This window comes from Pelecanus crispus, chromosome 11 (genome assembly GCF_030463565.1).
Source record: "Pelecanus crispus isolate bPelCri1 chromosome 11, bPelCri1.pri, whole genome shotgun sequence".
Taxonomy (NCBI): domain Eukaryota; kingdom Metazoa; phylum Chordata; class Aves; order Pelecaniformes; family Pelecanidae; genus Pelecanus; species Pelecanus crispus.
The window spans coordinates 31,577,686-31,604,701 of record NC_134653.1 but is presented as its reverse complement, the minus strand read 5'-3'; the positions used below and the strand labels follow the sequence as shown (position 1 = coordinate 31,604,701).

General features: G+C 60.5%; 2 protein-coding genes across 2 annotated transcripts in view; one reads left to right on the top strand and one right to left on the bottom strand.

Moving 5' to 3' along the window:
* CUX2 (cut like homeobox 2) overlaps window positions 1–20,711 on the top strand; it is a 69,295-nt gene extending 48,584 nt beyond the window's left edge. Inside the window, exons 3-20 of the mRNA XM_075718970.1 lie at window positions 4,036–4,114; window positions 9,017–9,154; window positions 9,347–9,473; window positions 10,321–10,397; window positions 10,485–10,551; window positions 10,807–10,855; window positions 11,620–11,724; window positions 12,366–12,557; window positions 12,666–12,724; window positions 12,861–13,117; window positions 13,357–13,992; window positions 14,988–15,089; window positions 15,943–16,718; window positions 17,173–17,332; window positions 17,892–18,161; window positions 18,401–18,589; window positions 18,696–18,969; window positions 20,051–20,711. Of these exons, the coding sequence (XP_075575085.1) occupies window positions 4,036–4,114; window positions 9,017–9,154; window positions 9,347–9,473; window positions 10,321–10,397; window positions 10,485–10,551; window positions 10,807–10,855; window positions 11,620–11,724; window positions 12,366–12,557; window positions 12,666–12,724; window positions 12,861–13,117; window positions 13,357–13,992; window positions 14,988–15,089; window positions 15,943–16,718; window positions 17,173–17,332; window positions 17,892–18,161; window positions 18,401–18,589; window positions 18,696–18,969; window positions 20,051–20,711 (4,218 nt within the window). The remainder of the gene's footprint in view (window positions 1–4,035; window positions 4,115–9,016; window positions 9,155–9,346; window positions 9,474–10,320; window positions 10,398–10,484; window positions 10,552–10,806; window positions 10,856–11,619; window positions 11,725–12,365; window positions 12,558–12,665; window positions 12,725–12,860; window positions 13,118–13,356; window positions 13,993–14,987; window positions 15,090–15,942; window positions 16,719–17,172; window positions 17,333–17,891; window positions 18,162–18,400; window positions 18,590–18,695; window positions 18,970–20,050) is intronic.
* Window positions 20,712–25,309: 4,598 nt separating this feature from the next.
* On the bottom strand, window positions 25,310–26,089 carry PHETA1 (PH domain containing endocytic trafficking adaptor 1). The gene has a single exon (XM_075719154.1). It carries the CDS (start codon window positions 26,087–26,089, stop codon window positions 25,310–25,312), a length of 780 nt encoding a protein of 259 aa, XP_075575269.1.
* Between the last annotated feature and the right edge of the window lie 927 nt (window positions 26,090–27,016).

Genomic DNA, 27,016 nt, shown 5'->3' with positions numbered 1-27,016 from the left:
GTGTGCGCAGTGGGTTTGTGTGGGTGTGCAACGGGTCTGTGGGTGCGTGCACGATGGGTCTGGGTGTGCACGATGGGTCTGTGTGCGTGTGCGATGAGTCTGTGGGCGTGCGGTGGGTTTGAGTGGGTGTGCAATGGCTTTGTGGGTGTGCAACGGGTCTGTGTGATCGGTTTGTGGGTGTGCAATGGGGCCGCGCGTGCGACGGGTTTGCGAGTGTCTGCGGTGGGTTTGTGTGCGTGCGATGGATCTGTGCGTGCGTGCAATGGGCTTGTCCACGCGCGACGGGTCCATGCGCGCGCGCAACGGATTTGTGCGCGTGTGATGGGTTTCAGGAGTCGGTCGGACGCGGGGCACCGGGAAGGCAGCAAAGGACCCCGGCGTGAGGCAGGGGCTCCCCGGCACGCGGCCGGTGCCGCGCAGGGGGTCCAGCCCTCATCACCTGGAGCTCTCCCCTGCGACAGCAGCTCCCTTCCAGGCTCTCCCCCCTCGCCCCTCCGCAGCCCTCCCGCTCTCCCCGACTTCTTTACACATCAGCAAAAAAAGCGAGGAAAATAGCGAAGGCTTGAATGTATTTTTTCATCAGTTTTCTTCAACATTTGGGGTCTCTGCTGCCGCTTTCTCCCCCGACAGCTGTTCCTCTCCGCTGAAAAAGAGCTCATTTGCGGTTTACTGCCACCAGTATTTAGATGGAAATAACCCACTACTTATCCTGCACTTGATCTCATGGATATAAGAATAAACTCACCGCCGGTGCGATGCAAATCCCGCGCCTTTGGAGAGGAGATGCTCAGACAGTCGGTCCTTGCCGCCGTACCGGGAGGAGGACCGGCTGCGCCGGGGGAGTTTTACCATTTTGTCAGTCAATTATAATAATATTTCTGCTTCCAAATGTTTAAAAAGTTGGCTTCGGAAGGTATAATCATGGCACAGAGGCCAGCCTGACAATAGTAATTAATTAGGCTATTACGCATTCTACAGTGATAATTGCTTTGCTGGAAAGTCACCAGCCATGAAAAGGACCCGGCGCGTAAATGTAATTCATCACGCGGCGGCGATCCCGCGCCGCTGCCGTGCCTCACCTTGAGCCCGTGGATGCTGTGGAGGGAGACGGGGTGGGGGGGGAATAGAAATTAATAGTTCATCAATATATAATGCGGAGGCAGAGCTCGCTGCTGGCTGCCGAGGGCTTTGCAGGTGGAGGGAGAGCGGTTGGCAGCGGGTTTGCCGTCGCTGATGGGCATCGTGGTGATGAGGGGAGTGGGGATGAAGCCGTCCCTACCCCATCAAGCTGGGGCTGCTTGTGGGGACGTTCAGCTCCTCCATTTTTACTAATTTTCTCCTCTTTTTAGCAGGACGCAGGTGACATCGCCCTCTCAGGTAGGGACACAGGGTTTGGCACAGCTTCTGCCCTGAGAGAGCAAACATTGAAGGTTTTTTTCTACAAAACCTTGATTTTAGCACTGATGTGGGCTTTTTCTGGGTGTTTATTCAGCTCTACGTGAGCAATAACAGCGGTTTCAGGGTTGGGGTGAGCTGTGCTCATGCGGCACACGGAGCTGCTCCGGTAGGAATCACCCCTGGCATTTTGGTGAATTATCCCCGTCCGGAAAAGGTCACTGAAAATTTTAAATACCTTTTTTTCACTGACATTTCCTTGAAGTTTAGTGGGACTCCGAAAGAGCAGAGCGGATGTCTGGCTCGCCATCCTGCCGATCGGCCGTGCCGCTGATGCTCCGGCGCTGACATGGGCTGCAGCGTGCCGGCCCCGAGCCAGAGCCCAGCTCGGGGGGACGGGGCAGGAGCTGGGGCTGGTGAAATGGCCCCCAAATGCTTGTCTGATGAAACGCCCCCAAATGCCTCCTCACCAGCAAACCGCGGGTCCTGCGGCTCCAATTAAGCTGCTAATGGTAGTTAATGGGTGGAAAGGTGTTACACCGTGTCCGCGGGTGCTCCCTGGAAGGTGGGCTGAACGGCGGGTCGACCCCTCGCGTGAAGCAGGAGGAAATCTGGGTCCGTCCCCAGTGAGCCCGTGGCGGGTGGCTATGGAGAGGCGAGGTCCGTGGGACCACGGCGTGGGGATGCTGCAGGCTCCTGCCTGCCCTGGAGCCACAACATTCCGAGTGGGGGATGCTCGGATCTCCATCAGGATTGCTGAGGAGAAGGAAAGGCTTCATATTTTCCCCTTGAAAAACGCTTTGTCTCTGTGATGTGACTTCAGGAATAAAACTCAGCAGAAACAGCCCGATTCGGAGGTCTGGGCCAGCTCCTCCCCACTGGCACAGGTTGAGGATGCAGGGGAGGACAGGCACGGGTGATGGAGAGGTAATGGAGAACACGTTTGGGCTGGTTCTTTGCTCTGCACCCTTTGGTTGATGCCGTCTCAGGGGAGACGAAGCTCTTGAGAGCTGCTCTAGCAGGTCCAGGCGTCCCTGTCGCCCCGCGGCAGAGCCGTGCCGCTGGGCTGTGCCCGCTCCCGCTCCTCTCCTGTGCAAAGTCTGAAGGGTGTGGGAAGTGGGGGGGTCACGCAAGGCTGGCACCGTGGAGCACCCCAGCACCGCTGTGTCTCTGCATCCTCACGGACCCCCCCAGCAGCGCTCCCTGCGCCACCCCTGCGCCGCATGCTGCCGGCAAATTCGGCAGGCGCAATGGTGTCCTGCTGCGATACGCAGGCAGTGCCGCTCACCGTCTGCTTGCTGCCTCCCCCTCCCTTCCCCGCTTTATTATTATTGTTTTAAAGCACCCCGAAGCCAAGCATTTTTGCAGAACGCTGAAGAAAAGCCCCCAAATTCCTCGTCTACTGGAAACGCGGTGCTGAGAAAGTAGGTTTTTGTACGAGACGCTATAAAAAGCCCGGCTTATACAATTTTAACAATAGAAAAATGATCTTTGTGCTCCAGTGCCTGCGAGCGTGGAAGGAGAAGGCAGTTTGCTCAGGTGGCTGCTGGATTACAAATGAGCGGTTTGCTTTGGGTTTGAATGACAAGCAATCGCAATCCGGGCTGGTGGGGCGAGCCAGGAGCTCCGCCCGCACCGAGGAGGCGGGCAGAGGGAAAAGATGCTCCGGCGCGGGAGCTGCCACGGGGCTGAGGCGCGAAGTTCGGCCTTCGTTTGATAATTAGCCCGTCGGTGGCTTAAGAGTGCTTTAATTGACCAGTCTGCTGTTGGTAGTAGTGTGTCTGCCAGCACTGAATGCTGGGTGGGCGCCTCTTCCTCCATCACCAGTTGGCACGGGTGCCCAGTTTGGATCCAACTGGGCATTTTCTGGCTGGGAATGGGTCACCTCCATCCCTGGCTCCTGTGCCTGGGGTGGCAGGGACACAGAGGTCCATGTGTCCCACTGCCACCCCATCCCATCCGCTGCAGGTGGGGCTGGATGTGCAGGGGTAGCAAGGGGACGCTCGGCAAACAAAACGCACCAGAGCCCGGTGGGCAGCAGCCCCCACCCTGAGGTGTCGTCGCGCCTTGAAAAATTAAGGGGAGTAAATGATTCATGCTCATAAATGTTGGATGGGAGCGTGCGGCAGATTAATATGTTGTTCGGTTATTAGCGATGCGGCGTGCCGTCTCCCCGCTGCCCAGCCGGCGCGAGTGTCACCGGCACCCTGGCAGCCGAGGGGGACAGGGGCACGATGTCCCGGTCCTGGTGCACGGGGCCGGTGTCAGCATCGGTGCTGCCCACGGCATCGCCCCAGCCGTGCGGTGCTGGGGAGGGCAGCCGGGGAGGGCCGTGTGCCGGATCCGGCCCAGCAAGCTCAACAACAGGCAGGCTTCTTTATTTCTTATTTAAGCGCTGACATTAAATTATAATTTTCATTTACTCAGAGCGCATCAATGATTTAGGGCGACGTGACGTGGCAGCGGCACGAGGAGTTTAGCCAAAGGCAGCGAGCGGCTGCACGGGGCACGGAGCGGGCACAGAGCCGCGCTGGGGGCGACCAGTGTGCCGGTCGTGGGTGGCACTGGTCCTGGTGGCCCAGTAGAGACGGTTCCCTCCTCCAAGCCCGTCTCTCACCCCCTTTTTCCATCTCCCTGCAGGTGATTGCACTTAGTAAGAGAAGTAAGGAGGCTGAGACGGCTTTCCTGAGCGTTTACAAGCAATTAATCGAAGCTCCAGGTAAGCAACGCGGTGGCGACCTGGCTGCCTAACGAGTCGCGTGCCGGCGCCGGTGCCGAGAGGAGCCAGCGAGGACCGCGGCAGCGCTGCCGGCCCCGGCCCCGGCGTGGCTGGCATCGCCGACCTCCGCTTGCGCATGGTGCTCTGGAAATACCAGCCGAAGAGAGGAGTGGAAACAGCTTTTGCCATCGCTGTGTTTCAGCCCCTGAGCCAAATGCATCTTGACATTAGGAAAGGAATACATTTGCTCAGCCCTTGTAATAACACTGCGGCTATCCCCAGTTGTCTTTTTGACGGTAAGTTAACCGAAACGACCGAGCGCCGGCTCGCAGCACGGCTCCTGGCACCGGCTGCGCCTCGGGGACGGCTTTCCCCGTTTCACCGCTGTGACGGGGTGTACCCCCGTCCGGGGTGCTGCTTGAAGTCTTGGGAGGGGGAAACTGAGGCACGGGGCAGCCCCGAGGCTTGTGTTGGCAGAGTCGGTGCTAGGGCTGGGTGAGGGGCCGGGACCCCCCTCCCTGCTGCTCCCCGCTCCCCGCCGTGGGCTCGGCCACGCTCTGAGCCGGGGGTGCTGGCTGCGCCGAGCACGGAGAGCTGCAAACGGCTGAAGATGCGCAGAAGGGCTCCTGCAGGGCCACTAATTCATTTTCCAGACATTTAGGAATAACAAAATGTTTTAATGATTTCTTAGGGGAATTAGGGAGACATATTTTTGTCCTCATTAAATTTTCTCCTGTGCTACAAGAACCAAATGTCAGCTTGGTTTCCAGAACCCAGTTATCTTCCCTCCCCACCTTCCCGCGCTCACCCGCCGTGCTCCTCCTGCTTGCACATGCGTGCACATGCATGCACATGGATGCACACGCGTGCACACGCGTATCACACATGCATGCAGATGCACACACATGCACGCAGATGCACACACAGGCACGCAGAGATACACATGCACACACACCCCAAAACTGCTCCCCTGCGATCTGTGCACGCCCCCCCGCTCTGCTCTCCCGCAGCATCCATCTCTTGCTCCCCTCTCCCCTCCTGCTCCCCAAATCCTCCCGCCCGTCATCTTGTCCCCGTCTGTTACATGTCCGTGTGTCTCTCGACAGGCGAACTCTTTGTGGAATACTTTACAAGCGCCACATAAGTCCTGATTCGACATTTTTTGCTTTGAATGGCTGCTGTCAACACAAATCTCTGGCAGAGACTGTAACGGAGCCTGATTGCTCAGCAAGTATTTTGATAAGTGAGCTGGCTGTGTGTCTGTAATTACGGGAGAAAACCGTAAATCTTTTGGATATTGTTCACACAGATGTGGCGTGAAGGGAAGGGGGGAAGCAGTAAAATGTGTTAAAAGCATAATTAATGTCATTGTTGTTGGGGATGATTTGATTTAAGGCTGACTTTGACTCGTGGAGGGATCCGTAGGGCGCCGGTGGATGTGTTTGAGCAGGTTGGGATGGGGTGGTGGACGAGGTGCCGCCCCGGTGGGAGAGGTGACAGCACCGCGGATGTTCCGCGGAGGTACCGTGGATGCGCCATGCGTGCGCACGGATGCACCGCGGGTGCGCCGTGCGTGCCCTGTGCTCCTCTTGGAGCCGGACAGCGGCGTGAGGCAGACGTTCGCCCTTCAGCCCACGGCACGGGGACCTCCGCCAAAGGCCAGGCCAAGCGGCCGGGCCCTGGCACAGGGGTGGGCTGCTGGTCCCCGGGGACACGGGTGCTCCCTGGAGCTGTGCACGCTCAGGAGAAGGTGATGAGCACCCAGGACACCTCGTGCCCCATCCCGCCGTCACACGGTGCCTCGAGCTGCTCCGGTGGCCATGCGGGGCTGCGGTGGGGGTGTCCAGGAGCGGGTCTGCTGGCAGCCCAGACCCCCTCCAGCCCGGGGAAAGGCCCCCGGCCCCACGCCCCTGTGCCGGGGCTTGGGACCCTAGGAGGGACTCCTGCCCTCCGCCCCGTCCCTGCTGCAGCACTGCCAGTGCCGCTAAAGGACAGCCAATAACGCCAGCTAGTGGCAGCACTTATTATGTATATAGGTATATACACACATATATATATGTATATATATAGTGGGTGAGCACATGGGGCGATAGATAAGCATGCCTGGGCAGCAGGCTCTGCTTGCGGCAGGGACTTGCTGGCACATGGGTCAGCGCGAGCCGGCGGCACCGTCGGTGGGCGATGCCACGCCGCAGCCCCTGGGCGTGCAGGAGCTGCCACGGGTGGACGCAGCACTGGAGCGTGTGCGCCCCGTGGTGCTGTTTTGGCACGTGCCTCGCTCGTGTCACCTGGCACCTGGCTGTGCCACCCATGAGTGACCGCCGTGGCGGGGCTCGCGCTGCGTGGGTGCTCAGCTGCGGCGTCAGCACCGTCTCCTCTAACCTGTCCCCATGGGGCCGTGATCCACGCAGGGGGGACCATCCCCTGCGCCGTGGGCAGTGTCCCGAGCCCTTGCGTGTGGCTCAGAGTGTGACAGCACGCGGCATCCGCGGTGCCTTGGCGTGAGCAGACGATGTGCTCGGTTTCAAGCGCATCATCTCTCCAGCCCTGCAGCAGGAGGGTCTGTTCACTGGCAGCGCGAGCATGGCATGAGTTTGGTGCAAGCACAGCATGAGTTTGGTGCAAGCATGGCGTGAGCTTGGTGCAAGCATGGCGTGAGCTTGGTGCAAGCACGGCACGAGCTTGGTGCCCAGTCCTGGTAGCCCATTGCTGCATCTGGACACCTCGCGTGTGGTGACGGGGCTGGCCCCGCAGCCGAGGACAGCGCTTTCCCAGTGGATAGACAGTGTGGTATTAGCACAAGGTGACTAATCCAGTGGGTGTTTTGCATCAGCACTGCCTCAGCTGACGTAGGAAGTGGAGCTGAAGTGCTGCTTCCTCTTTTTCCTTCTAAAAGCTCCACTCCTGACCACATCGTCCCAGGATGTCAGCTCCAACCGGGGAGCAGCACGCTGGGGGATCGCGCCGGCTGTATTTCAGTGATGGGGCTGCGGCTCGTGGGAGGGAAAACGCTGACACGAGGAAAATCCCTGGAGCTTTATCGCTCGGGCCAGTTCCTCCCATATTATTTCTCATCATGGAGGCGAGAGGAGTTGCCAGTGTGGATCGGAAGGGGCCTGCCCTGGCGTTTATCCCCGTGGAGGCGGCTTGTGGGCTGGCATGGAGCCCCTGGGGCTGGGGGAGTGCGGGGGGGACCCCTGGTCCCCGCAGCCTGTGAGCTGGGGCCATGGAGCGCGGGGTTTAATTAGCCATATCGTTATCTCAGCTTGCGTACTTACGGGCATTATTAATGGCTGTGAGAGCATCCAGTCTGGTTTGGGGCCACGCTGCATCGCCGCGACCACCTTTGATGGTGTGCTCCTGCATCCTTGGATGGGGAACCAGCCCGAAGGATGCCGAGCCGCAGCTCCGGCACTGGCCAAACACCGCGAGCACCCTGGGAGGGTCCCAGCTGGAGCCGAGTCCCCGATTCAGTGCCAAAGCTGGCAGTGTGCCGGCAGGGCTCAGCACCTGCCTCCGACTGGGTCCCCATGGCCAAGCTCTGGGCAGAAATTTTTTATCCCGGGGCTGGGACCTGGGTGTGGAGTCTCTGTGACATCCAGCAGAAAGAAGGGGGAACATTCCCTGTGGAGAAGGGAACGTTCCCTGTGGAGAAGGATGTTCCAGGGGCTTTCAGCATTGCTGTGCAGGGTCTGGCAGTTGCTGGTCCTATGGGGAAGCCGCGTGGCGGGTGCTGTGGTGAGGCTCTGCACCCCACGGCTGCGATGCTGTGGGATGGGAGGGCAGTGGCGAGTCGGGGGGACCCCCAAACCCCATCTTGGGGGTCTTGGCTTCACTCATTTGCAAGGAGCAGCTCTGCTGGGCACTTGCAGCAAGGATCACAGGCCAAATCCTACGTCTTTCGGGCAGGTGCACCGCAAAGATGCCCAGCGCTGCAGTTGGGCTGTGCCGGTGCAGCCCCAGACCAGCCCAAATCCCACGGCATGGCCATGGTGGCACTGGACCCCCTTCATCCTGCACCGCTACTGCCTCAGCCGGGGACTCGCTGAGCAGAAGACCTGCTCTGCGTCCTGTTTGGAGCAGAGGCAGCCAGTTGTTTGATTTTTTCTCCATCACTGTTATTATTTTTCACCCTTGGATATGTGCCACGCATCCATGCCTTACAGTAGTGCACCCAGCTCTGTCCCACTTCCCTGTTTGTCTAACTTTTTGACCCTGGAGAATTCAAATCTATTTTCTTTCCATTCCTTTTCTAAAAAAAAAAAAACACCCAAACCTGTATTAACCTGGCTCAATAGGAGGCATTTTCTTGAACTTATTAAAAAATCCAGACTTGTAAATTAATTTGTTCATGTTGTACAATGGCAGTGCAGATGGACTCATTAGCATGCACACAACAAATAATTATAGATGAATTTTTAGCTGGCCTGCTTAATGGGCTTGCTGGGTTAATTATGTCAATGTATAATTACATCAGCCCTGGGAGACATAATGGCACACCCTGCTGAGCAGACACTAGCTAATGATGGTGTAATGCTGACAGAGGGAAGACGGATGGCTCTGAATGCACCTGCTTACCTCGGCACAAACCGCCATTGTCTGCGCCCAAACGGGCCGGCGCTGGTGGCACAAGGGCCACCGGTGCTGTGGGTGCCACCGGCTCGTTCGGGGAGGTGATGCCCCCACGCAGCCCTGCCGGTCCCTCGGGGCTGGCGATGGAAAGCGTGGGACTGAGGGGTGCCCCGGGGCCGGGAGGGCACCCACTCTGGTTTTAAACGGGGTGCACATGGCGGCTGCCCTGGGGTGGGTGGTGAGGAGGGTGGGCAGCGGGTCCCCGGGGAGGCGGGAGAGGGCTGGTGGTGGGCATCCCTGCCGCTCACCGCCGCATCCCGTGTCCCGCAGACCCCGCTCCTGTGCTGGAGGCTGCCCGGAGCCTGGAGGACCGGCTGCAGCAGCTCCAGCGCCTTGAGCCTGAAACCACCCCCCTGAAGGACCTCAGCCACCCCTGGAAGAAGCACCCGGAGCTTGTCAGCACCAAAGGTACCCCCTGGTGCCAGCCGCCCCCTCGGACAAGGGTGGCAGAGGCGGTCCCCAGCCGGGTCCCCCCAAGTGCCTCTGAGCATCCCTGGGGCGTGGGAGGTCTCGGGGCCAGGACCCATCCCCTGGCCCATGGTCCCCGGTGGCCACTGCTGCTGTCCCCTGTGCGGCTGTGTGAAACGTGTCCCCCCACAGAGCGCAGAGAGGGGACGTCGCCGGCAGCCGGGCTCGCGGCAGCGGCCGAGCCCCTGCTCTCTGGCATTGACCGCAAAGCACTGTGTGCAGAAACCTTGCTGCAGAGAAATGAGGCAGAAAAGCAAAAGTACGTGAGTACCAGGGATGGGGCTTCACGCCCCACAGCTGGGTCATTTTGGGGTGCTGGGAGGATACATGGCCCTGTCCCTGCTCCTGCATGGGGGTGTCCATCTGTCCGTCTTTCTCCTCCTTCCCTTTGTACCTCCTTTGCTGTCTGGGTTGAGAGTAGACACGTCCAGCCTGGAAACCTGATACACGGTCTCGGGCGCTCCAAGCGTCCGTCTGTCTGTCCCCTCTCCCAGGCGGTTTTTGGGCAGCAGCAGGCTCAGGCAGAGCTGGGGCAGGTCCCTCCTGCCAGCCCCTCGTGCCGCCTCCCTGGCACGTGGCTTTGCTTGGACAAATGGGTTAAATCCAGGTCGGCAGATGAACCTCATTAAATGGCCTTTTAATTTGGAAGCGCCCGGCTTTCCCGGTGCCTTCATTGTTATGCCTTAACACGCTGCACCGGGAAACAAATGAGGAATCTTTAAACCCTAAATTGCAGATCTCTGCGAGTAAGTTCCTGGCAAGTGCAGGCTATAAATAATGCAGAATAACTTTTCCCTGATTGCTTCCCCCCCTCCAATTAACTACAGGCGGGGGTGGGCTGCCACCCCCCCATCGGAGAGGTTACAGCCACAGGAATCAGGACTATTTTCAGCCCAAAGTGAATATTTTACACCCCGGGGCAATAAACTCCTTAACATCAGGGGGGAATAGGCTTGAACACATCCCAGCATCCACCGGTGGGTCTTTCCCCTGGCATCACGGAGCGATGGGGACGCAGCGAGGGGGTCTCCGTGCGCCCTCGGGGGGCTGCGGGGTCGGCACAGCCGCGGTGCCGCCGGCACGTCGCTGATGCCCGTCTCTTGCAGGGGGCTGCAGGAAGCACAGGTCACTTTGGCCGCTCGGCTGGGGGAGGCAGAGGAGAAGATCAAAGTGCTCCACGCAGGTAGTGGGGCCGGGGCAGGGGTTGCCGGCTGGGCGGGGGGGGGCCAAGCCCCCACCCTGTGGCTCACCCTCCTCTTCCTCTTCCCAGCGCTGAAGGCCACCCAGACGGAGCTGCTGGAGCTGCGGTGTAAATACGATGAGGAAGCCGCATCCAAGTAAGTCGCTGGTGATGCCAGGTTGTGCCTGGAGGCTGTTGGCGTGCCTGAGGCTGAGCCGAGCTGCCCGCGGCAGTGCCGGGACATCTCCGCGGTGCTGCTAAATGACTTGAGGAGCTGAGATACTTTAAGTGACCGCAGCAGCATCCCAAGTCATGGGGGCTCCCTAAACCTAAGGCAGGAGCCCTCGCCGGCCACAGAGGGTTGTGTCCCTTGCCTCCACGCCAGCTGACACCTCTTGCTTTCTCGTCGCAGGGCAGATGAAGTAGCCATGATCATGACGAACCTCGAAAAAGCCAACCAGGTGAGCGAGGAGGTGACTTTCCAGCTAGCGCGGCACATACCCTGCTCCCTCCATGCCACGCTCGGCTGCGGCCCCCCGGGGCTGACAGGCTTCACCCCGCAGAGCCCGGGTGCCGCACCCACCGCAGCACCCCAAGCATCCGCATGGCCTGTATGTCTGTCCCCAAAAATGGTATGGGGTGGCGAGGCTCCAGGACTGGGAAGCCCTGTAAAGGGGGTTTGTTGTTTCCATTGTCCAGCGGCTCCTCCGAACCAGCCCGGTGGGTCGCCCTGTCCTGTGTTGGGGGTCACTGGTGTGTTTGGGCTCCCACCGGGCTCTGCTTTGGCTGCTGGAGCCGGCGTTTGTCACCTCCAGCCTCTCACGGGTGTTTCAGGGCACTACCCACACCAGCCTGGTGTTGGTTTCTGGCGTAATTGCTTCTGGTCTTATCTATTCCTATTCATGAGTTTTATTTAATTGTGAAAATGTAGGTACAAATAAACATCCGTGGATAATAAAAGAGGCTTAAAGAGCAATTTGCGTGTAAATACGGCCTTTTGGGTGGAAAAAGGCAGTGTCCTGGAGGTGGGCTGCTGGTGCCCAGCAATGGGGACTGGGAACCGTGTTAGGACTGAAATACATGGAGGGGCTGCTGGTGACGGCGGTGGGAGCAGGATGCTTGGGAGAGGCGCGGGTCGGTGCAGATCCTGGAGCCCAGCTCTTCCCTGTGTGGGGTGGGACGAGCCGCGGGTGCCTGGCCTGACGCGCTTTCTGCTCTCTTGCAGCGAGCGGAGGCGGCGCAGAGGGAGGTGGAGAGCTTGCGGGAGCAGCTGGCGGCCGTGAACAGCTCCCTCCGCCTGGCCTGCTGCTCCCCGCCGGGCGCTGCAGGGGTGAGGGCACCCCACCGGGGCCAGCAGCACCCCATCGGGGCCAGCAGCACCCCGTCGCGGCCAGCAGCACCCCATCGCAGCTGGCAGCACCCCATCATACCTGGCAGCACCCCATCACTGCTGGGAGCATCTGTCACAGCCAGGAGCATCCCATTGCACTTGGGAGCACCCCATCATAGCTGGGAGCACCCCGTCATAGCTAGGCGCACCCCATAGCAGCCAGGAGCACCCCAGCATGGTCAGGAGCATCCTTTTGTGCTCAGGAGCATCCCGTTGCGTTCAGGAGCACCCTTTTGCATTTGGGAGCACCAACCATGTTTGGGAGCAAGCCTGAAATGTCCGTGACCAAGGCATTTTTCCCCCATGGGGTGGTTAGCGTTGGCCATGCCCTACCTGCAGCCCCAGCCTCCTGCGGGGAGAGGGGACGCGCACCCCCATAGCACCAAGCAGACGTACCTGGGGGACCTGTACAGGCAGAGGAAAGGCCTGTCACTGCCCACAGCTCCATCATCCTGGGTCCCCGTCCCACAGGGCTGAGTCCTGGGCTCGCCTGCTCCCCTTGGGGATGTGTCTGATGGGGAGGGCGGCCCTTGTCCCCGCGTTGGGCAGCCAGAAGCTGACCGTGTCCCCTCTCCCGGCAGGACAAAGTGAACTATTCCATGTGCTCAGGGTCGAGGCTGGAGGCGGCTCTGGCTGCTAAGGACCGGGAGATCCTGCGGCTCCTGAAGGACATCCAGCACCTCCAGAGCTCGCTGCAGGAGCTGGAGGAGTCCTCTGCCAACCAGATCGCCGAGCTGGAGGGGCAGCTGGCCGCAAAGAACGAAGCCATTGAGGTGTGCCCTTGGGGCTGGGGGCTTGCCAGGGAGGGGGGAGCGCGGGTCCGGCCATGCCGGGTGTATGCCAGGAGCCGGCTGTGAGGACTCCCCACCTCTGCTCCGCAGAAGCTGGAGGAGAAGCTGCAGGCACAGGCGGACTACGAGGAGATCAAAACAGAGCTGAGGTATGGCTTGACCGGCATCCATGCCTGCTGCCTGCCTGTCCCTCAGCCGGCTGGGGGGATTATGGCTGCGCTTGGCGGCTTGATGGCAGCGAAAAGCCGTGCCCGCTGAGTCAGCCCCCCCTTGTCTCCCTCCCAGCATCCTGAAGGCGATGAAGGTGGCCTCCGCCAGCTGCAGCCTTCCCCAGGCAAGTGCCGCGGCACTTGCTGACACGCTGGCCGGGCTGGGGCGCGCGTGCCAGCCCTGCCGCCGGTGGCTCTGCCACCCTTTCCCATCTCGGCTTGGCTCCTTGCAGAGCATATCGAAGGCGGAGGAGGCCCTGCTGCTGGGGAAGGAGGCGTTCTACCCCTCCCAGAAGTACCTGCTGGAGAAGCCCAGTCTGCTGGCCAGCACTGGTAGGGTCCCCTGACCCCCTGGCATCCCCGGACCCACTGGGAGCATCCCTGGGAATGTGGGTGGCCGGATCCTGCCCCAGCTGTGGGAAGGAGCCCGGAGCCAGCAGCAGGGCGAGGGGATGACCAAGGGGTGGGATGCCTGGGGAAACTGAGGCAGGAGATGCTTCGCTGCGAGGCCGTGCCGGGGCTGCCGACGGGGGGGACTCTAGTGCGTCTCCCTCTCTCTCGTTCATCTCTAGAGGAGGATCACTCCGAAGACGAGTCGGGGAAGGATTCGCTGGGCATGGAGCAGCCGTACCCGTCCCCCCAGCACGTCCCGGCAGACGAACCCACCTCCCCCACTCCCCTCCCGCCTCTGCCTGGCCCCGGCCTGGCCCCCGACGGCCCCCGGACTTTCTCGCTGTCCCCCTTCCCAGGGGGTGAGCGGCTTTCGGGGGACCCCAAGACCCCCCACCTCCCGCCGCCTGCCCACAAGAGCGAGAGCACTGGGGGTGGGCCGCCCTTCCCCTCTGCCTTCTTCGGGGCCAAAAGCAGCACCGTGCCCTCCGGCACCATGCCGGCCACCAGCGCCGCCAGCCCGCCCAGCGAGCCGTCCGAGGGCAGCGCCAGCAGCTCTGCCGAGGAGGAGCAGCTGGACACGGCCGAAATCGCCTTCCAGGTGAAGGAGCAGCTGCTGAAGCACAACATCGGGCAGAGGGTCTTCGGGCATTACGTGCTGGGGCTGTCGCAGGGCTCCGTCAGCGAGATCCTGGCCCGGCCCAAGCCCTGGCGCAAGCTGACGGTGAAGGGCAAGGAGCCGTTCATCAAGATGAAGCAGTTCCTCTCCGACGAGCAGAACGTGCTGGCCCTGAGGACTATCCAGGTGCGCCAGAGAGGTGAGTGGTTGGGGTGGCCCCGGCCGACGGGTCCCGCCCCGGGATGCTGCAAGCGGTGCCGTGGGATCCCCTCCCGATGCACCCCGGCAGCACCCCGGGGTGCCCTGTGCCGCAGCGGGGACGCCCTCCAGCCCGTGATGTGCCAGCGAGACAGGCGGTGATGCCGCACAGAGTCACCAGTGGCACTCGGGGATTGTCCCTGGTGGTCCCCCTGCTCGCCGCGGGGTGGGATGGAGCCGGCTGCCAGGTGGGATGGAGCCCCGGCAAATGGTAGCGATTAACAACAATCCATTGTGGAAGCTGCGTCCCCGGCCATGCTTTACTCATTTGTTCTGACAAGTGCCATTTAATTATTCATTAGGCTGTTTCGTAGCGTATGAATCAATGTGCTCGGGAATGTTTCGTTAAAACAATGAAGTCTTAATGCTGCGGGACCTCGGCACGGTGTCGGCATCGCCGCGCAATGGTAATGCCCCGCTGCCTGCGCACACAGCTCTGAGGACGGCGGCTCCTTGCCCCGTCTCGGCAGTGGCAGCAGTGGTGGCCGGTCAGTCGTGTCCCTGTGGTGGCACGGGACGGGGCGATGCTGGTCCATGCATCTGCTGGCATTTCAGCCCAGAGGGCTCTGATTTATCCCCTGGATCCGATTCAGCATTAACCCTTTGCCTGCGGGAGGACATGGTGCCAGGGATGGGGGACGTGGTCCATTTGCCCGTGTCTCCACTCAGCACCCTGCGTGCTGGCAGGGAGCGGGTGCCCTTGGATGGGGTGAGCAAGGTGGCCGGGAGATGCCATGCCAGAGGCGAGAGCTGGCAGCCGGGGCTACCGGGGCTCCCTGTGCTCCGGCTAGCGACTAATCAGGAGTGACACTCGTCTTAAAACCAGCATCCCTGAAAATAACTGAACATGAGGAGCAGTAAATACTTCCTGACATACAAGCAGAGCTTGTAAAACCAGCGCCGGTGACAAAGCTGTTATCCTGCCTCTTTGATCAGGTAGCATCACACCGCGGATCAGGACGCCAGAGACCGGCTCTGACGACGCCATCAAAAGCATCCTGGAGCAGGCGAAGAAGGAGATCGAGTCGCAGAAGGGAAGTAGGTGCTGGCGCGTGGGTTGTCCTGGGGGTGACCGAAGCCCGGCTCTGCCCCCATGGGAGCAGCACCCAGAGGGGTGCCGGTGGCTGGGTGCTGCGTGGCTGTGGGTCCCATGGCATGCCGAAACACCTGCAAAACCGACAGCGTCTGGCACGGGGGTTTCTGCCTCCCCTAGAAAACGTTAGCTGGCCCCTGCCAAGCCTGGCACTCGTGGCACAGTCCTGGGCAGGGTGGCCCTGGGCTTTATTTGGCATTTCTCCTGCTGACATCCGTAGAGATTTGGGGTATGGTGGGAAGAAATACTGGTAAATACTGTTAGGGACGGAAGACTCTCCATGCAGCGGCATTTGTACCTGGGCTTTTGGAAACTTTGGATCTACCCTTTCCTCCCCTCTCTGCCCCAAAACAGATGATTAAATGAGGATGCACGATTCATCTGGCATGAGGAATCATTAAAGCAGCTGCGCTCGCAGTCAATTACAAGAAATGAAATACATTAAAACAGGTAGTCTGCTGAGAAAGCAGAATCCCAGAGAATTAAATTAGACAGGAACGGTGGAAAAACAGACAGGGAAAACAAACATGTTTGTCTATTGCTGTCATTGGTAATGGGATTTATTTTGCAATCGTCAAAAAAGAAGCCTGTTTAGAGCTGGGGGTGTCACAGCTTTTGCTTTGCGGCTGCTGTTGGTCCTTCTTCTGATCTGCACTTGCATGGGGCTTCCGCCTGATGGAGAGTGCTCCAAACCAGATTGGGCTAAAAATCCCTTTTTTCCTGCATTTCGAATGATGGCCACGTGGTAAAACGATGCGTGCTGCACCTCGGAGCTCCCCTCACCCCTTTTCTTTGCAGGTGAACCCAAAACGCCGTTGGTGTCGCAGGCAGTGGGCAACGGGGTGGGCGGCAGCAGCTCGGAGGACGCCATCAAGAGCATCCTGGAGCAGGCGCGGCGGGAGATGCAGGCGCAGCAGCAGGCGCTGCTGGAGATGGAGTCGGGGGGCAGCGGGCGCCCTGGGGACACACCGCCCACCGAGCGCTCCACGCTGGCCGCCGTCAACCAGAACATCGTCCCGACCTATGTCAAGCAGGAGGAAGGAAGCGGGGCCAGCCCCGGCCCCCCGCAGACGCCCCTGGCTGTCCTCTCGCCCGCCGCCTTCGTCCAGAGCATCATCCGGAAGGTGAAGTCGGAGATCGGTGATGCCGGCTCCTACTTCGACCAGCACTGGGCATCGGAGCGGAGCCTGCTCAGCCGACCCTACACCTCTGTCTCGCCTTCGCTCTCCTCCTCCTCCTCAAGCTACTCCAGCATGGCCAACGGCCGGGGCTGGCCACGGGGCGAGCCCGGCGAGGGCAGCACCAACGAGGATGAGCTGCCGCCAGCGGACGACGAGCCCCACCGGGTGACAGAGATGAAGGCGGAGGGAGGCGGTGTGGAGCCGGCAGCCGGTGGTCGTCTCTCCTACTACCCTGCCTATGTGCCACGGACCCTGAAGCCCACCGTGCCGCCGCTGACACCAGAGCAGTACGAGATGTACATGTACAGGGAGGTGGACACGCTGGAGCTGACCCGGCAGGTCAAGGAGAAGTTGGCCAAGAACGGCATCTGCCAGAGGATCTTCGGAGAGAAGGTACCAGCCTGGAGAAGGGGGGTCTGGTGTCCCCTCTGCTCCGCGACCCAGAGCCCGGGCCACATCGGTGGCCTCCGCCAGCTCCTTCCAGGGTCCCCGCTCTACCCGGTGGGTTTCCCCTTGGAGGATGCTGAGTCCTCAGGGTCTGACCCAACCCCAAGCGGTCTCCCAGTGGCCACCACCAAGGTTGGTGGCACCGCCCACCAGGAACGCCCTGTCCCCTGCGCAGAGCCCTGCAGGGACTGCCCTCCCAGTCCACTGGGTATCCCAGGGGGAACCCACCACGGTCCCAGCACACGCGGCTGGGGCCAAGGGGTCCGGTCGTGCCGTGGGGCCGTGAGCGTGGCAGCAGCCTGCTTCCCCTCCCTCGACGTGGGGACGGAGGGCAGGCAGCAGCCCAGTGCCGGGGGGAGGATGCCCCGGCCCCGGCGGGTGACGCCTGCGCGGTGCCTAGGTGCTGGGGCTGTCCCAGGGCAGCGTGAGTGACATGCTGTCGCGGCCCAAGCCGTGGAGCAAGCTGACGCAGAAGGGTCGGGAGCCCTTCATCCGCATGCAGCTCTGGCTGACCGACCAGCTGGGCCAAGGCATCAACCAGCAGCCGACCCCCTCCCAGGGTAAGTGTCGCCGCTGTCCCCGTGGTCCCCATGTGCCATCAGTGTCCCCGGCACTTCTGCATCTGCCCCACGCATCCTACCCCCGTCCCAGCACTGGGGAGAGCTGCCCCCAGCACCCCTACTCGCACCCCCATCCTGGAAAGCCCCATTCCTTCCCCTCTCCTCAAATGCATCCAACTCATTTGAACACCCTTAATTAGTCACTTAGACAATTTAGGGCTGTTATACAGATTCTGAAATGTTATTTTGTCAAAAATGGATTTGGAAAGTCATCGAGTTTAAAAAAAATAAAAAAGGAAAACCACAACAAAAATCCTTGGCTTTGTGCCTGGCATGAAGAAGTAACTGGGGTTTTTTATATTAGTGGTGTTTTCTCTCTAACTATTCCACCAGCTCCTCCCACTTTGCCATAGCCGCCAGAAAAGCTCGGCTGGCATCCCCGCCTATCTGGAGGGCAGAGCCACGGGCACCCCCAAAATAACCTTCCCGCTCCCGCCAGGTCCCCGCCGCTCTCCCCTCCCGCCGTCCCCACTGACCCCTCTCCCCCGCTGTCACGCAGCCAGCCCGGCAGAGCCCCAGCCGTCCCCCTCACCGCCCCCCAGCCCTGCCGAGCACGAGAAGGGCTGCCAGGAGCCCCTCACCTTGGCCTTGGAGAGCAGCAAAGAAAACCAGCAGCCTGAGAGCCGGTCGACGCCTGCGCTGGGTGGGAAGACGTACCCCAACAGCCAGGGACCCGTGGGCATCCAGGAGATCGTCGCCATGTCCCCCGAGCTGGACACCTACTCCATCACCAAGAAGGTCAAGGAGGTCTTGACGGACAACAATTTAGGTGCGGACCTTCTGCCCGCCCGGGTTTTCGGGAGCTGCTGGTGAGGCTGCATGGATGCATCACCCCAATTCCCGTAGCCACAGGCCCGCTCTGGTTTGCTGCAGATGCTTGGGGGGGGATCCTGGCGCACTGGGGAGGATGCTGGCTGCGAAACGGGGTGCACCCGCTCCGTGGGGGGACTGTAGCGCCTGCCCTGCTGCTCTGCCCCGCTCTAACCACCTCTGCTTCTCCTCTGCCAGGCCAGCGGCTGTTCGGGGAGAGCATCCTGGGCCTGACGCAGGGCTCGGTGTCCGATCTCCTCTCCAGGCCCAAGCCGTGGCACAAGCTGAGCCTGAAGGGGAGGGAGCCCTTCGTCCGCATGCAGCTCTGGCTCAATGACCCCCACAACGTGGAGAAGCTACGCGACATGAAGAAGCTGGAGAAGAAAGGTGAGGGTCAGGGCGATGCAGCCCCCCAGGTCCAGGGTGCTGGACAAGCGGGGGGCTCCCCAGGCTGGGGGGTGAGCGGCGCGCAGCTGGGTCTCCTCTCCCGCAGCTTACCTGAAACGTCGGTACGGGCTGATGAGCGCCGGCTCGGACAGCGAGTCCCCCAGTGCCCGCTCCGAGTGTGCCAGCCCCAGCCTGCAGCCGCAGGACCTCAGCCTCCTCCAGATCAAGAAGCCACGGGTGGTGCTGGCCCCAGAGGAGAAGGAAGCCCTGAAGAAAGCCTACCAGCTGGAGCCCTACCCCTCCCAGCAGACCATCGAGCTGCTCTCCTTCCAGCTCAACCTCAAGACCAACACCGTCATCAACTGGTTCCACAACTACAGGTATAGGCAATCCCGGGCTTCAGACGTTTGATGGTGCTGTGCCACCAAGATGGCATTGCTTCTCCTCTTCCAGCCCTCCCAGTCCCTCTTGCCTAGACGGGGAGGTGCAGACCCACGCATGGTTGCTGGAGGTCCCCAGGTGCAGGATTGCAGCCGAAACGCTGCGTGTGCCCTAGCTGGTCATTGGTCAAGAGGTACTGACCACCTTGACCACGTCACGTTGAGCATCTAAAGAGGGTACCATGCTCACGTCCGCCTGCTCACCGGTGCAGGACACCACTCACCACCAAGCAGGAGCTCCATGATGGGTGGGGGAAAGCGTTATGGAGCACAGGATGCTTCCCCACAGCAGTCTGGCCACAGGGAATAGCACAGGCTTCATCCTTGGGCAGTATTGCAGGTGGACACGTAGCTCCTGAATCCTCCCCAGACCCACACCAAGAGCCGCCCGCTCTCTGTGTCAGCAGCCCAGGTGATGGGTTGCGTCCCCTCCCGCTATATAAACCAGTATAAAAAGGCATATAAATGCTTGCGTCAAGTCCATGGAGCCTCCGACTCCACCCGGGCAGCACAAAGTAGATGGTCAATATTTATGGGAGCCAGCTGAGGTTTCCCACACGAAGCCATTGCATGGAAAGTGCGGGGGAGAGCTTGAAAAATCAGGCTTTTTGGTGAAACATTGACTAACGGGGGTTTTTAAACCCACGCCCTTTCCCCTTGCGTGGTTCCAGGAAAGCCCCTCCTGCTCTCAGTAAACACAACCACCCTAAAATAAACCTTTGAAAAATGTTATGTATAAAACAACAACAACAACAAAAAAACGTAGTGGAAAACACTTGCAAAACTGGGTCAGTTTGGCTGGAAACAGCTCAAAGTGTTGCAAAACCCGTTCCCCGTGTTCAAGCGGCAGTGATTTCCCCGCCGCAAAATGTTTTAAAGGCCAACAAGGTGCAAGGTGGGGTTTTACATCTCAAGTGATGTCTCATTTTTCTGGCTGGAGATGCTTTTTCAAGACATGCGGTGCCCATGACACGGGGTGACGGGTGGCGGTCGCCGACCCTCCGCGGTTGTGTCCCGGCAGGTCACGGATGCGCCGGGAGATGCTGGTGGAGGGCACGCAGGACAATGACACGGACCCGGAGCAGAGCAGCGGGGCGGCCATCCCTGAGCGCCGGGCCCCCCACAGCCCGGACTCGGACGCTGAGGACCGTAAACCCATGTTTGGGGGGGGCGAGCACCCCTGCGCTGCCGCGCCCGTGAAGGTGAAGGAGGAGCAGGGGGAGGCGGGTAGCTGGGGCCGCCGGCGGGACTCACGCAGCCCGGCCGGAGCGGCCGAGGGGACCGGACCTCCCCAGGAGGAGCAGGGGGCAGCCCCCCATGCCGCCGCCCCCAGTGCCGGCAGCCTCCCGCGGCGAGGGGGCCGTGCCAGTGCCGCCGGGGGACCCCCACCGCCGCCGCCGCCGCACCCCGACAGCTCCCAGTCCTCCGCGGGGTCGTCCCGTTGCAGCTTGGAGGTCTCCCCGACATCGCCCTCGGCGGCCTCCTCGCCCGGCCTCGCCGGCTCGGCCTCACCAGGACCATCCTCTGCCGGGCCCGTTTCACCGGCGCTGCCACCAGCTCCCGGCCCCCGGCTCAGCACCAGCGTCCAGCGGCGCCATGAGAAGATGGCCAACCTCAACAACATCATCCACCGCCTGGAGCGGGCCGCCAACCGCGAGGAGGCCCTCGAGTGGGAGTTCTGAACACCCCCCGCCGCCCTAAATATATATACACACCCCCACATACATACATATATATATTTTGTTAAATGCAGCGTGCACCGAGAGGTGACCGGCAGCCGGCGCGACGGAGGGGAGCGCCTGTGGAAAGGGGGGGCCCCCCCGCTACGAAGCCGCCCTCCTGCTTTGTTTTAAATGTGAAAAACTGGGAACAATTTTAGAAAAGAAAAGAAAAAAACAAAAAATATTTATAGACCTCTTTTAGATATTTTAATAAAAGGATACTTTGGAATTTATTAACAGCTTAAGCTGCTTTGATATTAAAGATAGCTATAAAATCAAGATGATGTAGCAGTCGTGTCATTAAATGTACACTGAAGTCTTGTAGTTTGCCACTGGATGAGATTAAAAAAAAAAAAACAAACAAACAAAAAACCCCCACAGAAAAGACTTATTGAGCAAAGCCATCAAGAAGCACTATGAGACTGACCAAATTTAATAAACTTTTGCCGAGCGGTTTCCACCTCTGTCTGTAAGACACTGCATCGCTTCTGCCCCAGCCAGAGACTGCGTCATAGTCCCTGAAGACTCTAAAGCGAAAACCTTGATGCCATCGAGTATGTATTTAGTTCTGGTGGTTTATGTTTTTTGAAACCTTTGTAACACAGAATGTCCCGTGCGGTTGTATATGTTGTAGAAATGTCTGCAATAGCCTTCTGGAACAAGATGTAGCATGGTCTGAACGCCGTCCCTCGCGCTTCCTCCAGCCGGCAACCGGTGGCAGCCCCGATATGGCACGGTGCAGCTCCTTCCAGCTCCCAAAGGAAGAGAAAAAATAACGCAAAAGCAAAGAAAGCAACCTGTGCTTGTGATTTTGGGAGCGAGATGGGATGGACATCCATGGGATCCCAGTTCCCTATGCTCTGCCATTGTCCATTTGGGAAAGAAAAAGAGATGGAGCCTCTGAGCTTTGCCCCTGGGGCACCAGTGCTTGGGGACGAGCACCCAAAAATCACAAGCTGCCTGCTCGCGGGCGGCCAAGCCCTCCTCGGGGCTGCTCCCAGCATCACAGCCAGCTCTTGCGGCTGAAGCACTTTTTTTTAGGGAGAGCGCCCGGGCAGGAGGAGCATCCCCTCGCCACGGCCATGTCCCCAGGTGGTGGCTGCCAGTAAAGCCGGGATGAGCCCCGGGGTGTTGTGCCAGCCTCCTGCCTGAACTGGGCAAGCTCAGACCTGAACTGGGCAATGCACCATCAAGGTTTGGCTTTCCAGGGCTGACCCCGTGCAAAGGCACAGGAGCTCAGTGGTGGCACCATCCCGGCGTGCTCCCCGCCACCTCCCTGACCCCACCACTGCCAGCCAGCCTCTGCTAACGAAATGCCTTTAAACGACGCGGGGCGGCCCGTGCTGGGCTGCTCTGCCCTGTCCCCTGCCCGCACGGCATCAGCCATGACCCACCAAGGCCACTGCTGTTGGGAGGGCTGCCCTGCCAGGCTCCGAGGCTATGCATTGACTAATTTTCCACTGTATACGTTTTTATCAGAATAGAAGGTATTTTTATATTTGGGTGGTAGTCGATGAGCGATGCTAAAAGTGGCTCTGCGAAGGCACGGGTCTCCTTGCCTGCCTACCCTGCCCCAGCGAGCCCCAGCTTGCCCACGGCTGCTCTTTTCCCTGCCACCCGCGCTGCAGAAGGTCGAGGCGCGACCATTGACTGCTATTCTCCGTCGTGTGCTAGCGGGAGCTTTAGTGGAACGGGATTCGAGGAAGCACTTAGGATAGTCTTGAACACGGCAATCCTGTTGTATTAAAGCTAGCGGGACATACCGGTCACGTTTTTGTTAGGCTCATGTACTGTACTTCAAAAGTTTCTATGAGATCGATGAACTTTGTTTAACAATTTTGGAAGGAACAAGTTCTGTAAAGAGCCACTAAATACAGAAGTTGGATACGACTCTGGCCTTGGGGTGTGTTTTGTCCAGAGGCGGCCGGGATGGGAGCTCTTCTCGCCTTTGCCGGCGCCTGGGTTGATGTTGGCTCCCTCAGAAGTCACAGCCTTGCTTTGGGTTTGTGGCAAGAACTCTCACTGCCATAAATACCTCCTGGTGATTTGGGGAAAAAAACCCAAGGGTGTTAAATGGGGTTAGTCCAGCTCAGGGTGCAATCCTGCCCTCTGAAAGTCCTGTGCTCATCCCTGGTGCAGGTTTGCTCCTGCCCCTGGCGTAACTCAGCATCCTCCAATGTGATTTTTGGCTCAGCATTGCCCGATGCTGCCGCACCCCAGCACGGCTCTTCTTCTGAGCCGACCATCGCCGGGCAAGTTTGCAGCTTCCAACACAAGGCAGGGGTGTTTGCATTTGATGAATTAATAAATCCATATGTTGCGTATCTGTTTAAGCTTGTTTGTCGGCTAACATGTTGGGAAGGATTTATTTTTAATGAATATCTGAACGTCTGGAGAAGCTGGGCCGGCTGCCATGGAAACCAGAATCTTCCTCTGCAGCCGACTGATGGGGCCATGCTAACCATCTGGATGCTGTGGGTGTAGCTGCACCCCGGCTGCCCTCGGTGGCACCGCTCCAAACGCCAAAACATGTAGTGGGGTGCCATGCCTGGCAGGTCTCCATGCTCTGCAGTGCTGTCAGCGAGCAAGTGACCCTGGCTGGTTTTGTGCCTCAGTTTCCCCAAGAGGCATTCCCCCCCCCACCCCCCAGCCCGCTGCAAGACCCCGTGTTAGCAGGAAGCTGGAGATGTTCATGCAGGTGGGATGTCATGGGCAGGGACACGGCATCACGTTGGCCAATTCCACAAAGGCAGGGTCCCCGGTCCCTGTGTAGCACCGACGCTGGCCCCAGCAAGGGGACAGATATTTTGTCCCTGGCTCAGACACCTTGGCAGGGGTCTGGGAACATCCCACTGAGGGCACAGGGCCACCTGACCAGGGGCACCCAGACATGGGTGGCATCACATGGTGCTGCCTGCAACCCAGGGTTTGGCGAGATGGCTGTAACATCCCATCGAGCCCGTAACACACCAGCAACTCGCGCCAGGGCACCCAGTGCCATTTCTACCAGTGAAACTGTGGGAGGATCGTGCTCCCAATCAGTCTCCCAGCTCTTTTCCAATGCCCAAACACCGTGTTGGTCACCTGTGCCTGGCTGTTCAAGCCGTCACAGAGGGCAGCAGTGTGCTGTCCCTGCTGTGGGACCACCCTGGTGCTGTGTGTCCCCCTGTCCCCAGGGTGGCACCATCCCATCCCATCCCATCCCATCCCATCCCATCCCATCCCATCCCATCCCATTCTGCAGGCAGATGTGGGGCTCCAGGGCACTGCAAGACCCTGGCATTGGCCGTGTCCCACTCAGGCGACACCATCCCTGCCCAGCCCCACAGACGCAGTGGGGACAGGAGGGGGATTAAAATGGAGGATTAATTCCCACCTGGGCTCCCCTCCCCAGCGGCTTAAAGGCACAAGCAAGAACCAGGGCCAGGAAGGAATTTCTGAAACAACTTCTATTGTAGCAAAATCTTGTGCCTGTCCCAAGGGGGCAAAAGGAGCCGGAGCCACCCGGCCCAAACCCGGGGCACCCTGATTGCTCCTGCCAGCCCTGGGGCAGGTCACCCCACCTCCAGGCCAGCAGCTTTAGTGTTGATATAAACCACTGGGGACACAAAAGAGAAACACCGGCATGAGACACTGGCTTTGCTCCGGTTTGGCACATGAATCATTCGACACCCTCCGCCGCTGACACATATATTCCTGTTCGCTGCCACGACCGACGCTTCCCCTCAGTGAGCCAGCTCAGGGATGATGCCCTGCCCTGAAATATCCGCCGGCTGCTGCATTCCCCTCAGGTCTGCCCTCCCCACGGGTTCACTGGCTGAGCTGCAAGCAGCAATCGCCCTGTGCAAGATGCTGGGTGGCCGGGGTGCACAGTGCTGCTGCCATTAAGGAAGGGCTGCACTTGCTGATATTTTCATTTTCAAACCACATCCTGCTGGAGCAGAGGGATCCGGCGGAGCTTGGCCGACCTCAGCCAGTCGCTATTGTTGGGCAGGGAGGGGAACGCGGCAGCAGGCTCCCCAGCTGTGATGCACCCATGCAGGAGCTCAGGCAGGCGAGATCCCATCAAAATCCTCTTCCAAAAGCATTGTTGGTGCGTGACGCTGCTGCAAGAGCATCAAGAGGCCCCCCCCAGCCCCAGTGCAGTGGTGAATTTCCAGGAGGCATCAGCCAGCAAGCGGTTCGTAGCTTGCTTGCACTGGGTGGACCACCCCGCACCCATGCCCCGGCACGGCAGGAGGGGTGCACCCCTGCGGGGAGCACCCACTGCCTGGCACAAGATGCCCGAGAGCCTGGCAGCCCCGAGAGCCCGGGGTTTTCATGCCTGGCTGGTGGCACACGGAGCTCAGCTGCCACCGGTTCCGGGCTGGCGTTTTGCCATCAGGAGCGGCGCAGCTCTCCCTCGGCGCTGGGCCGCTGGTGGCACCATCAGCAGGTGTCCATCACCGCCACGGACAAGGCTGCACATCCCAGGGTGAGGAGGGGACCGAGGTGGCACCAAGGACGATCACTTCCCCCCTGCCATGGGTCCTGGAGGGTCTCCAGGGCTCGATCACCTCTCAGAGCTGGCGGCCACGCTGCCTCTCCAGCCAGTCCTGCTGCAGCCGGGCCACCTCCCGGCCATACTGCTCGTGGAGCCGGCAGAAGGTGGACGGGCTCTCCACTGCAGCCACCCCGGCACTGCCTGCCTCTCTGCTCGATGCCCGCCTGCGTGGTGGCAGCGGCGGTGGCCGTGAGTTCTCTTCACTGTCATGCCCACCGCAGCCGGAGGTGTTGGGCGGCCGGTCTGCTCCTGGCGCATTGTTCCACACCGCGCAGCCGTTCTCCTTCGGCAGGACGGTGGGCAGAGCTGGCAGCCGCTCCGGGGACCGCTCCAGCCCCGAGGGCTTTGGCTTCCAGGAGCCAGGTGACTGCCGGCAGCCTCCGCATCCACCAGCCGGCCCGCAGCACATCTCCTCCAGCTGCTTCTCCAGCTCCCGCACCAACAGGCGCATGTAGTCGAAGCTGGCTCGTGAGAGCGACTTCACCCACGACTCCATGGCGGCCTGGCTCTCGGCTGCCAGCACGTAGGTGCGAGACTTGGCGCCGCCGAAGCGGATGGCGAAGGTGAATTCCTCAGCTGAATCACAGAGCTCCACGGTGCAACCCTCCAGCACGATGACGCCCACCGGCTCCCGGCTCTCCCGCTCCTCAAAGTAGAAGAGCATGTTGCCCTTCAGCACGAACCAGCGGCGATGGTACGCCGTGTGCCGCTCACCACGCTTGTAGAGGAAGCCGGTGTTGTCGGCCGGGGAGTCGCAGGTGGCGTAAAAGGCCAGGCTCCGCTCATTCAGCTTCATGGCTCCGCGCCCTGCAGGGACAGAGAGTGGGTGTGCCTTAATTGCACAGTAATAAGCCGCCAGCTTTTTGTTCCCAGCGGCACTGGCCTTGGCGCCCAGGAAATGGAGCCGGTGAATAAACAGCCCCATGATTGCAGCCGGGATAACCCCGCTCCCAGCCAAGGTGCTGCGTCTGGCGGGTGTCAGGTGGGTCAGGACTCCCCCGGGCTCCCTGGGGAAGGGGTTTCCCCCCAGCTGGATGTTTTCCCACAGAGGAGCCCTGGACAGGGCTCGTCCCGGTGCCCCATATAACATGGCGCAGGTGACCTTACCGCTGGCGCCGTGTTTGCCCTGCGTCGCGGCGCTCCTCCCCACGGCACGCAGGGAGGGTTTATGGCCTGTGCCGCAGATCCGGCTGCCACTCCAGAGAGCCGTGGCCATGAACTGTCACCCAGGCAAGGCCACCTCTCCCCTTGTCCCCTAATTACCGGTGGCCGCGCCATGCCAGGCTTTCTGCTTACCTGGACTCTGCCTCTAGCTCCAGTCTGCGGCGGCCACCAGCATCAGCAACGCACGGGCGGCCGTGGCGGCCGGGGGAGCGCTGGATCTGGGGTCGGCCGGTGTACGGGGGCTGTGGGGGCCAGCACCCCGGTGTCCCCACTCCGGCCACCAGCTCCAGCACTGAAACGCCTGTGGGTCTCGCACGTCACCCCAGCCTGCGGAGCACAAGACGGACGTGCGCCAGGATTATTATTATTTTCCTATGAAGTCACATCGCAGGGTTCAAGGAGATGAGATGGGGCCTCTCGGGGCGCCCAGCGCCGGGGAGGGGGGGCAGCTGGGACCCCTTTCCCCCAGGCATCTCGGGGACCCCTTTGGGGTCCCCAAAGTCTTGGGGACATTTGGGAGCGAGGGAGCCGCCCTCCCCCGGCACCGGGCGGCCCCGCT